Genomic DNA, 14329 nt, shown 5'->3' with positions numbered 1-14329 from the left:
TAGCGGTGCCCTCCAGGGCCGACCTTCATGCTTTAAAATTTTAAATAGAATCATGGGGTGAGTGATACCTCGTTTGATAGGTCTTTAAAAACTAAAAAGCATTGTTGCAAAAGTTTTTTCATATAGGTCAAAGTCCAAATTTCAAGCAGTTACTAGTGTTCTTTGAGATTTGTTGGATAGTGATGATTGATTGGGTTCCTAATGGACACACTGTAAATCAACATTACTATTTTTAGGTGTTCGGAAAACTTCGTGAAAACATTCAAGGAAAAAAGGGCCTCAGTTGTTGGGGAGTAGCTGGATCATGCATCTGGATAATGCACCCGGGCACTATCCGTACAGCAATTTTTCGCCAGAAAAAATACTGGTGTTAGAACACCCGCCGTACTCGCGCGATTTGGCACCTTGAGATTTTTTTTTTTCCGAAAATTAAACCTCAACCAAACGGACCATATTTTTACCTCCGTTAATGAGGTTTAAAAACATACTAAAGACACTTACAGGAGATGACATCCAGGGATGTTACAAACAATGGCAGCGGCAAATAAAGAAGTGTGTTGAAGCAGAGGAGGGACTACTTTGAAGGTGTCACCCACCGACAGGAACCAATAATGTAAGTATTCTGAATTAGAGTTATTACTTCCATCCTTTGTTTTTCACACCTCGTATAGTTTTCAAAAGATTTTGATTTCACAGTTCTACTGAAATGGAAGCTTTTTAATATGTGACAAATGAAATAAGCCTATATACTACCGAGAAAAAATAGACGCTTCTGTATACGAAATATTTTGTTGGTCTGGGATTTATGGTGATTATAAGAGCACGACGGAGGTCAGTAAATTAAGAATATAATGTAAAGATAAGTTTCTTAAGCAATTAAAATATGATCAACTATCCACACAGGTATGCTACTTACATTTTCGAACATACTTAACATGATTACTTACTTCACCCTTAAAAATCAGGTGTATTGGCACACAATAATAGAAGGGTATATATACAATATTTGAAGCATTACAAAATAATATAAAAACAATATGTCTGAAGATGTATACAGAGAATAGATCGATAAATCCTGAAGCTCGAGTTGTAATTTTAAATTTTCTCTTCTTGGTTCTGATAGTGAATCAAAATATACAACTGATAGTTTACTAGTTTACTTAATTGATCATGTAACCAGTTGCAACACTAGCAACAAGTTTTTTTTTTTTTTTTTTTTTTTTTTTTGTTCATTCATTACCATGTCTTATAGCCAGAATGGAGAAAAGTATTCAAAATTGAAACTAGAAACGCAACAAGAAAGAGACCATTCGGAAGACCTAGGCGCAGATAGGACAATAGTAAGGTGGATTTTGCATTAATAGGAATATAAAGTAGAATCTGTATCTAGTTGGCTAAAGTCAGAAGTCAATAGCGAGTTTTTGTGAATACAGCATTGAACCTCCAGATCCACAAGCCACAGAGTTAGTTATGGAATAAAACAGTCTTGTTCTTACTGAGCAAACACGGTCGTTCTGCCATTTAATATTAGAGAACATAAATTAAGTGTGGAAGTTAAAGAAAAAGGAACATCACATGGCGTAAAACTGAAACTAATTTTAATAAATGTTCCTCACGTTCCATTAGTAACTACTTAAAGAAATCTGTTATGTCTACTATTATAAATCCTACAGTTCTACTACACTGACCTTTCTTTGGATTGGAGTTGGAACTTTGTATCCTCTCTTAAGGATGCCTTTTAGAACTGGGTAACTGAGCCCCATGCATTGGAAACCTTTGGACTTCGAATTCTTCCCAATTTTTGGCTTCTTCATCTCACTTGTTGTATCTAAGTCTTCAGCGTCATCGCCGAATCCCTCGATGGTAGTAGCCATCCTGATTCTTTATCTCCTGATGCTATAAAGTAATAAAAATAAATAAGTAAAAGAGATTTAAATAACTTTTAATAATAATAGAAAAAAAAAGCAGGACTATAATATACATATACTTACATTTTTGAATACGTTTTAGGTATTACGTTGGTGCGAATGAATTGTCCGAGCCAGATACTTCACTTCCAAACGATTAAAAAATGAAAGCTACAATAATACCCTGGTAATCAAAATAATCGCCATCTACAACTACACACTTTTGTCATCTCTCTTCGCAACGATTACAGGGTTCAACACTTATTTGGCGAGTGCGAATTCCCCCACTTTTCCAGGTTACGGTTTACAAATTTCCAGGGCAATATATAATATAAAAACTCAAGTATATTTTTAACCGAAAGGGGGTTTTTCATCTACTATGCATGTGCATGTACCTATGTTGCCATGTGTCAAAGGACGCTCCTCAAAAAATATGATTGGGGTCGTCTGATTTGATTTGATTTTTAGTTTAGCGTTCCTTTCAGCAGCGAGGTTATATGAAACTTAAATTTAGAATTTAACGTGGGATCCGGACCACATGAGCTCCCGCCGGAAATCGAACCCGGGACTTCCACGCCAAAGGTGCGTACGCTAACCGCTTGGCCACGAGGGAGCTCTTGGGATTGTCTGTACACGGCATACAATCTATAAAGGGCGATGCTGATTGAAAATCAGGGTATCTACTAAAATTCTAAAATGAAATTTCGTGACACTTTTTTCTTATTTCTTTATTTTAGCAAACCATAAAATTTCGTAACATTCAAAAACTAATAAGAGTACCTATATTCTTTAGCACTTATCTCTAATTTCAAAGGCTGTTCCCTGGAGCATTAAAAACTTGGTGTCTTCTCACAATTGAATAAATTGGTTATATGCGTAGACGGTTTCGGTGATGCTATGCGATGTGATTTGCATCCACTGCTCAATGTTGCTAGCTGAAGGACAATCTCAAGAGCAAATTTGGGTGCGAATTAGGCCGAATTTTCATCTATGCGATAGGAACGTACTTTGCTTGCGATTTGGTAGCGTCTAAAGCCTACCATAGACATTTTTGGCGGCGAATTTTGACGTTTTATAGAACAAAATTTTCCAGTCTCTACTTATATTTGTACACAAAAAATCCTGACCCAAAGCTAATTTCGTTACTTTTTCTTAACTTTCATGAACATTTTCTGATTTCATGATTTTTTCATGACTTTTGTGACCGATACACACACTGAAAATACACTCATAGAAGCTACAGCAGTCAATATGAACAGACGACGTGAACATAGTGAGGCGGAAAGAGGAATCATCATTGGAGCCCACAGGTTTCGACACGTGAAATTTCCAACAAATTTCAAATACCCTGGTCGACAGTGGAGTGGAAGCAAGAAGGGGATATGACCTGCCGACCTAGGACAACTAAAGCGAAAATATTAACAGATCGTGACCGTTGATGCTTGAAACGTGTGGTGAATCAAACTAAAAACTTCATTCGATATTATGGCACAGGGGTTTCGATCAGCTTCCAATAGCGGTAGAAGTGTACGGTACGGTGTGGGTTGTGATCGTACCGTACGCCGAGAGATCGTTGCACTTGATTTTCATGGTCAATAGTCAGTGGGAGAGAGAGATTTCGGGGAAATACGGTGCATTAGGAAGGGTTTTATATTGCAACTCATAGCAAGCCTGCACCGTCCTTTGCGGAACAGCATTGTTATGCAACATGACACCATGCGTACTGACCATCGATGGATACTTATAGACTGTGCATTTTATAAGTTCAGTAATATAACGAGTTGCACCGATGGTTTCACCTCACCTGAGATAGACATGATGGATCACTCCTACCACAGATCACATCGTCTGAGGTAGAGAAGTGGTTTAGGAAACTATCCCGGACGTTGATCACGATTCAACAACTGTCCTGACCATTTACGATTGCCACAACACACCTTTTTATATACAGCGGACTCTTTTTAATTCGAAACTGGTTAATTCGAACAAAAGTTTATTCCCCTTGAAAACTGTATTAAAAACAATGGTAAAAAAGCGTGGGTAAATCGAACTTTTGAACCTTCTGTTTGCATAATTCGAAGTATTTACAATGGAAAAATTTGCAGTGTTCGACAGATTGCAAACAACAATGCAATTTCAACTGGTTTTTGATCTTATCCAGAGGCGACCGTGGGAAAGGGAAAGCTTTGTTTGTTGTTACCACCCAAGCTGGACTCGCTCCCGCTATAGAGAATCAGTCAGAAGGTGGTTGGTATGCATCTCTCCACCTCCTCAATAACCTGGAAGTGTTCATCCCTTCTGTAGAAATGTGAACGACCTTGAACCCTGTCCTCCACTACCAAATGACTTGTACGAGACATTTGTGCAGTTCTTTTTAACTGAACGAAAATCAGTGACAAAAAGGTAAGCAGATTCGTTTGAGATCTACTGGTGTGCATTATGCACAATGTAGAAGGCGCCGCGTATTCTAATTCCTACGAAAATTTGGTGCTTTTAAGATAAGGTGCATTGTATGTTAATTAGTTTTTCATATACAGTATGTTATTTTATTCCCTTGATTTTACTTTAAAATGTGTGTTTTTGGTTAATTCGAATTTTCTTCGTGTCCCCTTGGACTTCGAATTAAAGATATATATCATAAGAGACAATCCGATGCAGGAAACTTTCCCAGTTATTCCATACACCTAAGACAGCGATTTCTGTCTCATGCTTGATCAACCTATTCATTACACGCACCGTACCTTAATAAGATTACCATGAATAAATGAGCGTTGTAAGTTGGTTATTAACTCTCTTCAATAACCATCCTTTAGCATATAGTGTATGGTTAGTCACCCATTGGTCAGATCTCATTGTGCCGAGAGACTAAGATTAATTATAAGTAGATAGAACTCACTAAGGAATCGATCGAATGAAGAGTCGATTACAACGTTAAGTTAACGTTAACACTAAGTCGAATGACCACGAAAGTTGGGAGTTTAAAAATGGCAAAAGAGACCGGGCATCAAAACGATTAAAGAAAGTCACAGATAAAGTATTCATAAAAGAAGAAATTAGCTGAAGCATAGAGCGAGGGACGGAAATAAAATTTAACAAAATGGTTACAAACACTAGAAGACTTCCGCGGAATGATAAAGGGAACGTTCGGCAGTATGGCTGCTATGGTGAACAAAGAATTGTACCCACGATGATGAGCCTATAGACTTTGTAGATTGTGAACAGTGTCGTTTATGCTTTAGTATATATAATCAAAATACATGGGGATCTTACCTGTGACATCAGTAATAATGTTGAAAATCGTAAAATCGTATGCTTTCCACCACGTAACAGTAAATAGGGAAGCCATGATGAAATGAATTACCGGTACTATATAAATGCAATGTCTTAAGACATGATATGTAACCCTAAGTTTGCAAAATCTACTTAACAGTTGAGGCATACGAACGTAGTGATTCCACTGTCTTCCTTCACGCGCATACTCAACGTCGCTGACGCGCCTGTTTCCTATGGACGCCCCGCACTGCCACGTGAAGTCACCGACTTCGCTCTTCCCTTTGGCTTAGATATACTTCTACCTACCACAGGTTTATTGGTGTCTTTTGAACTGTTGTTTTTATGGTATATCTGCATGCTGTATTTATACACATGACGGTTAAGCCCTTCCAAACGAATCTCCCATAAAAAAAAAACAAATTTATAGGTACTAACATGTAAGAGACGATTTCCAGATAAAAGATGCACATGGTTCATGAATTTATGTATGTTCCCTTCTCGGATAGCATGCATCCTACACGAATATGTCCACCTTCAGAGAAATATAATCAGTAAAAATAGGTTTAAACTACAGAACTCGCTAAAGCAAAATAATACGATTATAAAAATTATTATAATTTTTATAATAAACCAATTGTTTTGCTCAGCAAGTACTTTAAATCAATTTAAGTCGGTGCAGATTTATCGCACAAATCCAAAATATCTGTACAAATTTGTAATAATATTTTGATAGACCAGTGTGTAAATAATCAAAGTATGTTGTGTTCTTACGTGTGAAATGCGTATCTACATAAGAATACAATAAAGAAAGTTAACCTATTAAGCACTGATTCAACCGTAATGAAGCTATCAATAACAATATATAAAGTGTAGTGAAGTGAAGTATCTTAAGTCAGTGTGCTAACATATGACGCACAACCATATAAGTGTCCTAGAGTCAGGAGACCTACATTTATGAAATTTATGTTAGTGATGCATTATGTTATTTTGGAACACCAATGTGTAAGCAATAAAAACATTTCGTAATATCTATAACGTCCTTAGTAACGTATAAATACATAATCCAATACATAAGGTGCGTGCTTTTATGCTATATACAATGTTTTGCTCTAACTTCGTTTACGTGTACACTCACTGTCGCTGACGCGCCTGATCCCTACGGATGCACCCCTCCCTCCCGACATGACTCGGCTAGATCGAGTTTGTGCTTTTTAGGGGCTACCTAGGACAAGTTGGTTAGTGCCTTTTGCATAATAGTTTTTATCTTATATTCACATTGCAGTCGTCCTGAACTGAATCTGCATAGAGAATTTCAAGTACATACCCTAAAAATGATTGCATGCAGGTTTACTTTTGCCACACCACTCGAAATAATAGTTGAAACAATATAATTCTTTCACTAATTTCCTTCTTATTGTCCCCTAAAAGATTTCCGCTGGACGACATACAAATACCTTCCAGGCATAGATAAAATTCAAGGGAGTCAGCACAAGTAGTTGTTGAAAAATTACAATTCTTTTTCGATTTACGTATAAATACGGTTTCCGGATGTATGGCATAAGAACTACAGTGGAAAAACACAAATCAACCCGTGCTAGGTTCCACTAAAAAGCACGAATGCAATCCAACCGAGTCAGAGCAGGACAAAACTGGTGATCCCGCGCGGGTGCGTCCGAAGGTGTGTTAGCGATGGTGAATATACTCGTAAGCGAGGAAAGTGAAGAGAAATGAGTTTTGGTGAAGATATGGATTTCAATAGCACTTATCATCGTTTCATATTAGTAATGCTCCACTTGTAAACATAAAATACAGCTTCTGTACACTGTGTAGAAATACACCGCCGGTGGAAAATAACATCTAATAGAGTTATCTTTCATATGTACTCACTTATTTTATCCATTGTAAAGCGCTTGTAATGATTTTACTGTAATAACCCAGCACTTGTAAACCTAAAACACAGCTGTATTACTTTGAATGGTCAATGTTCCGTTAAGGGGGTCCAGTATCTTTGACACCACTTCTTTCTATTAATTTTCGTTTGATTACATAATATAACGTTATATTAGGTTAGGTTAGGTTACGTTAGGTTAAGTTAGATCAGGTTAGGTTAGCTTAAGGGGGTCCAGTGTAGTTTTGGATCCCCTTAACGGAACATGGACCCTTTGAATTTAATTATGTCGCCTGTAGAAATTTGTTCCTTGTAAATGTACATTTTCAGGCAAAATATTGATTTTAACTGTATATCTCCCAATATATGGTAAGCCGAAACTACACCAGCACCAATTATTGTTTAGGGTAGCGTCATTTACTAAAAAGGAAGCATATATGCAATGAAGGCATGCATGGATCCGTACAATAAATTTGCGCCCTTCAGTCTACTGGAAGCAAAGCTTGTACAATGGAAAATAAAAATAGGGTAAACTTATAGATAACCGAAACAGAAGCGTAAGATTTACAACATAGTTGATTAGGCTATCTAGTTCATCACTACATTAAAGTACCTGCAAGTGAAAAGCGTATCCCTGTAGATATTGGTTAGCTAATTTCCGCTATCCACCTGGATTTTAAAATTCCGTACTATAAATTGTTTGATATTCACATGTTTCATACGAAATTCAGAATATTTAAAGACACACCATCATATCACAGATCACATCGTCAAGCTACACGTGTTTTAACGTAGTTCTCTAATTGCTATAATCAACTAACTGAATTTTTCATAGAAAGTAACCTATTTTCACTTTTATAACCAATTCTTTAAATTATGGTTAAAATTAAACGAGTCAAACAACTTTATTAATTAAAAACAATAATAGATTATTTGCTCAACCTTTAACTATTGGTAGAAAGTGCTTAATTCTTTCTGTAGATATTTTATTACAATAGCTTTCTAATAATTAGAATGTTTCTAATTGAACCAAATTTGTTCAATAAGTTTTTCTTGGTACTGACAGTAGAATATTGATTCATTTCGTCATTGAGTCACACATATACACAGACTAGAAAACTAGAATACATTGCACGTGCAACGTACACAGATACAATCACACACTAGAATACATTTATTCTAGTCTGTGGATACAATATTCTTATATTTATTCTGGAGTACAGAATCTATGCTACTAATTACTACTCTGGAAGTGATGCAAGTTGACTAAAAGGGGATTATTTCGTGTCTGAACGCAGAAAAAGAAGTATCAAAATAGGGCGACACGGAGAGTGATGTGTTATTCTGAGTAAATTTCGAAGCAGAATTTAATAAAATGGAATACATGACAGAAGCAGAAAGTGAAGTGACACATGGAAAAATGTAAGTATTTTATGTAATTGATTTGAAACACATGACTGAACACAAATGTTTGACAACCAATTGACAACTAGGTGTTGAAATAACTTCATATGAAAAGAACTTATCAGCAAGGTTGCTATGTTGGATATAGTATACATGAAGCTGCATCAGTTTCCGAAGGAGCAGGACGCTCATACTTTTAGAGATTATTCATTGAGTATGTACGAACTTACAAAGGGGGTAACAAAGCGACTTTTATTTACTCATCGACTGATACGAAAATAAAAAAGAACTTACCTGTACTTCATATCTGCATGTGTAGTGCCCTTGTACTTTATCCATGACTGTGTGGGGATTTAACGCATATCGCATGTCTTGTGCACATAGATACTTCTTACTATTGCACTACGTAGAAAATTTATGGTATTTCATGTAGAAGTGGTAATAGAACACAGAAGAAACGCAGATCAGGCGGTTTTCATGTATACTGTTACCTATATAACAAATAAACAGATTTTTTGAGACCCATATATATTATCAAGCGCACAAACGATCAAATTATCCATATCTTTCATGTAAATTTTCAAAATTTTGCTGGAAACGGACGTCCAGCTTTGGGACCTAACCTGTATTTTGTAAGTGGAGTACAGATAAACTTTAAGTGGACACCTAGTTGTTATTGCTGCTATAAGTACACCATTTCTAGAAAGTAGGTCCCAGGTTTAGCGGGTTCTCGAAGAACTCGGTAACTAGGAACAGCGTGTACTCCGCAGATGTGAGCCAAATGTTTTGCGTACCAAATTGCTTGAAAATGTTCGTGCAGATTGATTATACGGATTCATAGAGAACTTCGTGAAATAGGCGTATATAGGACCTACTTCTTTCTCACTGCATTGAGTTGTTCTACTTTCATCGATCATTTTTGAGGTGTGCGCTTGCATCCCTGGTGCAAATTCACTTTAAGAGGTCTTTGGTGGGTATACGTGTCTACGAGAATTGTGGAATACCACTGCTTTCACGATACAAAAGATAGGTGATTGGTCCCTTCGGATACACTTTCACTTTAAAATCTTTTTTAAAAAGAAAAAACTTTATTATTCTCCACATTTTACCACTCTTTCCTGCTGACGATTTTCAGTTTTCCTACGTACCAGTATAAATTCGTGTTGGACGTAACAACATAAGGTACGTTCTTAGATTATTCACATACTGGTCTTGTTACAATATTATTACTTACCTTATGATCGAATACGTGCATAGCAGGTTCGACTTTCATTAATGTATTTTTCACTTACGCAACTCACAAGTAAGAACACGCCATATTTTTATTATTTATACACTACTCTTATTAAAATATTTTTAGAAATTTCTTTGGTAAATTTTTAAAAATCTTTGGATCCGTATAGTCAATCTGCACCAAAATATTATTTCTCATCTTTGGGTACTCTTTATTATATTATGTTGTGAGTGCCCTCCGTGCAGATTGGCTTGAGGAGGGTTTAATCGTTATGAGTGTAAATACAGCGTACGAACATATTGTAAAAACTGCAATGCGAAAAGCATCAACTGACGTGTGCTAAGTTGTCACTAGAAGCATGAATTGCATATTACCGAGTCCAAACAAGGGATAAAGCAAGTGACCCCACGCGGGAATGCGTCCGTACAGTTGGCGCGTCATTGATGGTGAGTATACTGTAAACAAGGATGTTGCAAAAGAGTAATGTTGAATTTAGAATTCCTTCGTGGTTATGTGAATAGCTTACGCGCTTTTGGCATGGGGAAACCGGGTTAGATTCCCGATCTGAGCTCATGTTCGGATTCCACGTTAAGCTGTAGATTCATGTCTCAGTAGGGTCAGTGAGGGTAATTATGAGACATCCCTCACTAATCTTCACCTGTTGTAAAAGAGCACAGGAATTTAGTAACGTCATTCACAATGCTCTGTCTACATTTTTAAGTTTCAGTTTACAAAAGTTTGAATGTACCGATTTTTTTAACGAACTCATTCAAAAAAAAAAAAAAGTTAATTGTCTTGAAATCTTATCATTAACTTTTATATCTACTCATGCAGTAATACCACTGTTGTAAAACCAATAGGTTAGTGGTAGCCTGGTAGGTCAGCAGTTATAGGTTAAGTTGAATTTGTCCCTTCGGCTTTCGTTTCAGTACGATTTTTTTTTTTTTTTTTTTTTTTTTTTTTTTTTGTTATTGTATCTCATTTTGCTTATATAGAGGGTAATTATGAGATGCGTGCTAGATTAATGTATTTCAGAAATTACTGGAATCTATCTCTGTATCCTAGTATGTTAAGTTTCAAAAAAAAAAAAAAAAAAAAAAAAAAATTATTCTGTAGTTTAGGCAGTCCTATAATCTTGTTTCTTAGTAACTTTCAAAATATCAGTATAGTAAAACATAAAGGAATAGAAATAGCCTAAATTTTTTTTTTAGTGAACAACCTAGAACTTGGTCTAAATTTGTTTCATAAGCCTGTTTTGTAACCTGAAACTTTCTAAAATAGGCTATTAGCCTATAGGCCGATTATAGTCAACTCACAAATATGTTAGAACAACATCAGTAGCTATTTTCACTTTCTTTCTTAATTATTTGCTTGTAACTTTGCCAAATATTTGTATATCTTTCTGTAATAAACACAAAATAACGAAGACTTCTTTGTCTCACAATTTGACTCCTTCATACCTCAATATAACACATAGAAAGCTGGGGACAACAGGTGTCTTATAATTACCCTTTTGGAGGGAAATTATGAGACAGCACAAATTTGACATTTACTCATCAACTTATGAGATGACAGGAAATTTCTTGGCAGCAAATTGTTACTCTATTGTCATGATAAACTGCTTTCAAAACTAATGGATGCTGAGTAGCGTGGAAAAGTTGTGAAATCTGTCTCATAACTACCCTCACTGACCGTACTCTTAGTTCTTCTGTGAATTTTTCACTTTTTGAGTGCTTGTGACTCACATCTGCAGAACAAAACATTTAGGTATCTTCGCTGTGGGGGAAAAAGGTACCGTGTTACCTTATACATAGTATAATGTAACATGGCCCGGAAGTTTTGAGCAACCAGTATATATATATATGAATTTAATATTTATTGAAATTTTTTTTAAAATATATAATTAATCGATGACTCAATTTTAAGTAGATCGCAAAATTTGCGTTAAGTTCCTTGAACTGATGATTTTAATATATTTAGAGGGAAATATATGGTAATATATATTTACATTGAACAATATTCGTATATTTAGCTAAAATATAATGTTATTTTAGGAAATAAGGTTATATCTGGTCGTTTTTAATCCTTTCCAGTCAATTTTCATTAATATTTTTGGCTTAGGGGATCCTCAAAAGAAATCAAAATTTTTTATCTCAAAATTTCACATTTGTAAAATTTCACATTTGTAAAGTCAGCCATAGTAGCTTCTTGAAGCATCTCTTTGTTTAATCTAAATTATCTGTGATTGGATCTTCCGCAGTCACAGTTGTGGTTGAGATTTTTCGGCTTCTTTGATCTTGAGAGACACACCTATCATCGTATAGTTACGTCACAATGAACCTCCAATTAGGGATCTTCTTCCCATTGTCTTTGTTTTTTTACCGGAAGCAGTGTTAAGTGATGGACGTACAGTTATCTTCGTCGATAAAAAACGTGGAAAAATAGAAGTTTTAAAGTAACAACACAAAATAGTTGAGACCTTTCATGTCTTTGGACAGTTTATGTATACAGGGTGTGTTTGCTGTGCTCAATGGACGGTAGAGTTACGACTGTGAGAGCAAATTTATACGTCAGGGTGTGAGTGGCTGACGTAAGCCATTGTTTTGGTGAAGCTTAGCTGTCTGGAGTTGAAGAAAAATTCCATTTTTTTAGAACACACCGTGAAACTACTCAGCCAGAGTAGTGGTGTAGGATATTTCTTTGAGAAACCCAACCAGGACTGACAAGGTAGGAAAGTAAACATCATTCTATTTTCCATGGAGGATATCGACAAGTAAGAATCCAAGAAGAAGTAAAATCCAAGTTGTTTTCGGCCGAACTAACCTGCTAAAAATTTTTATCATTGGATTCGTTATGTATTATTCTTTTGGTGTTGTGATGCCTAATATAATGTGCTAAACGCTGCATAGTTTTCCTTAAGTTATACAGTATGTAAATTTCGAGATGTGACATAAATCACTCGTTCAATGGGGGGAATAGTTCTTTTGGAGTTTCAGTGTGGACGATTGTTACAAACAGTCCATGAAATGTGTGTACTTTCGAGTACATACATTACACCCCAAAATTATATTTTGAATATGTAATCTCAGACATTTTTGTTTTTATTAATTTTCCGTACTGCTATATATCACAGAATTAAATCCATTCTCTGGTTTTGTGCTCACCTTCACTTTAGGTTGAATACGATGAGACAAATGTTTATAAAGTTTCGGCTCACATTAATAACAAGGGTGCTAGTACAACTATTGATAATGGGAGATGCTCATCAGCAGTGACACATTCGCTCTGTATTTTGAATTCCCTTCACTAGAAAACAGAAGCTCAAATTTTAAGAACATATTTTAGGATTTTTTTTAACATTATAGAAAATTAAAGCTGAATGGTAAGCGTCCAATACGTCCTCAGTAATAGGCTGTGTGTGTGCTATAGATTACGAATCTGTTGGATAAAAGTGATTTTTATATGTCTTAGGTTAAGCTAGTTTAGATAGTTAGGTTAGGGACTTAGGTTAAGTATACTTTTCTTTCCATGTGAATTTATTAAGTGTATGTATTGTCTCAGTAGAAATGTTTTGTTGTGAAAATAAAAGTGGATAGGTCTGAGCTTATACAAGGGAGGTCACCCTATTGGTATAAATCCTCTGTGCTGGCCCCACTTGCACAACTTTGACTAAAGAGAAAATACGAAGGAAAGAAAATAAAGTATATAGCACACAGCCCTAATGAGTAGTATATGTGTAGTATAAGGCTTATGTGACTATTGTAGTAAATATCCTAATACACAAATTGTTTTACAAGCGACGAAATTAAACACATGTAGAAATTGCTCACGAGATGTGAAGAGAAAATGTAATTCAATTTCATTTGTAGATAGACTTACCCATTCAGCTATGTAAAGTTTCAATTCGCATTACTAACCATTGCGACTTTTGTTTTCTGATTCGTTTGGCTGGTTTCTTGTCTTACAGAAAGTTAGTGTAAATAAAATATACGAGTCGAAACACAACCTTTTTTTATCCAGTGCAAAGCTAATTATTTAAAAACTATGTAGTAAATTAACTTCAGTAGTATTGTTAGCACTTAGAATGTAGAGTTTTGAAAAGCAGTACGTGAACAGTGTAACGAAAGTAAATTATAGCGTCTTGAAAACATACAGAATTGATTTCACTTAGTGTGACCGGGGTTGGAATCACAGACCTGCCAGGAAATTTCACTTCGTTAATAAGATCAACAAAATTCATTTTAGGCATTCAGTTTTCTTTTTCGAAATTCCATCCCGTTGCGCGATTTAGATCCAGTTCGAGATTTTTTTTTACTGGGTTAGTAAATACAAATATTTAGATTTTCGAAGCACTCACCGTCAGTTTCACTCTTGGGTCAGTGTCTTGTTCTGTCGGATTGTGGTTTGCAACATATCTCGTGATGGGATGCAGGCTATGAACTGCGGATCGGGATACTGGACTGCGAGTGAGAATGAAGGAGGCTTAGAAATCTTCACATTTTGGGTCAATTTGAGTTCTATTTTCCGGAGATGATTGGTGTAGTGGATGGGTTGGTGAGTGTTGACAGCTTGCCCAACCTGGGCCCTGTGGGTTCGCGGCCAGCAATCAGTGACATAGTCACG

The 14329-nt window shown here is 35.8% G+C and overlaps 2 protein-coding genes across 2 annotated transcripts in view; one reads left to right on the top strand and one right to left on the bottom strand.

Annotated features, from left to right (window-relative positions):
• LOC145684120 (ATP-dependent RNA helicase DDX54) overlaps positions 1 to 7890 on the bottom strand; it is a 63731-nt gene extending 55841 nt beyond the window's left edge. Inside the window, exons 1-2 of the mRNA XM_081756046.1 lie at positions 7682 to 7890; positions 1689 to 1896 (exon numbers count right to left, since the gene is read on the bottom strand). Coding sequence (XP_081612172.1) covers positions 1689 to 1874 — 186 coding nt within the window. The 5' untranslated portion in view covers positions 1875 to 1896; positions 7682 to 7890. The remainder of the gene's footprint in view (positions 1 to 1688; positions 1897 to 7681) is intronic.
• A 285-nt stretch (positions 7891 to 8175) lies between these two features.
• The window catches only part of Nmd3 (60S ribosomal export protein NMD3), a 69929-nt gene continuing 63775 nt past the window's right edge, over positions 8176 to 14329 (top strand). The window contains exon 1 of the mRNA XM_081756047.1: positions 8176 to 8490. Within this exon, the coding sequence (XP_081612173.1) occupies positions 8444 to 8490 (47 nt within the window). The 5' untranslated portion in view covers positions 8176 to 8443. The remainder of the gene's footprint in view (positions 8491 to 14329) is intronic.

This window comes from Thermobia domestica, chromosome 4, assembly GCF_964235325.1.
Source record: "Thermobia domestica chromosome 4, izTheDome1.hap1.1, whole genome shotgun sequence".
Taxonomy (NCBI): Eukaryota; Metazoa; Arthropoda; class Insecta; order Zygentoma; family Lepismatidae; genus Thermobia; species Thermobia domestica.
Note: the sequence above shows the minus strand (reverse complement) of the source record. Positions and strands in the feature narration are given on the sequence as shown.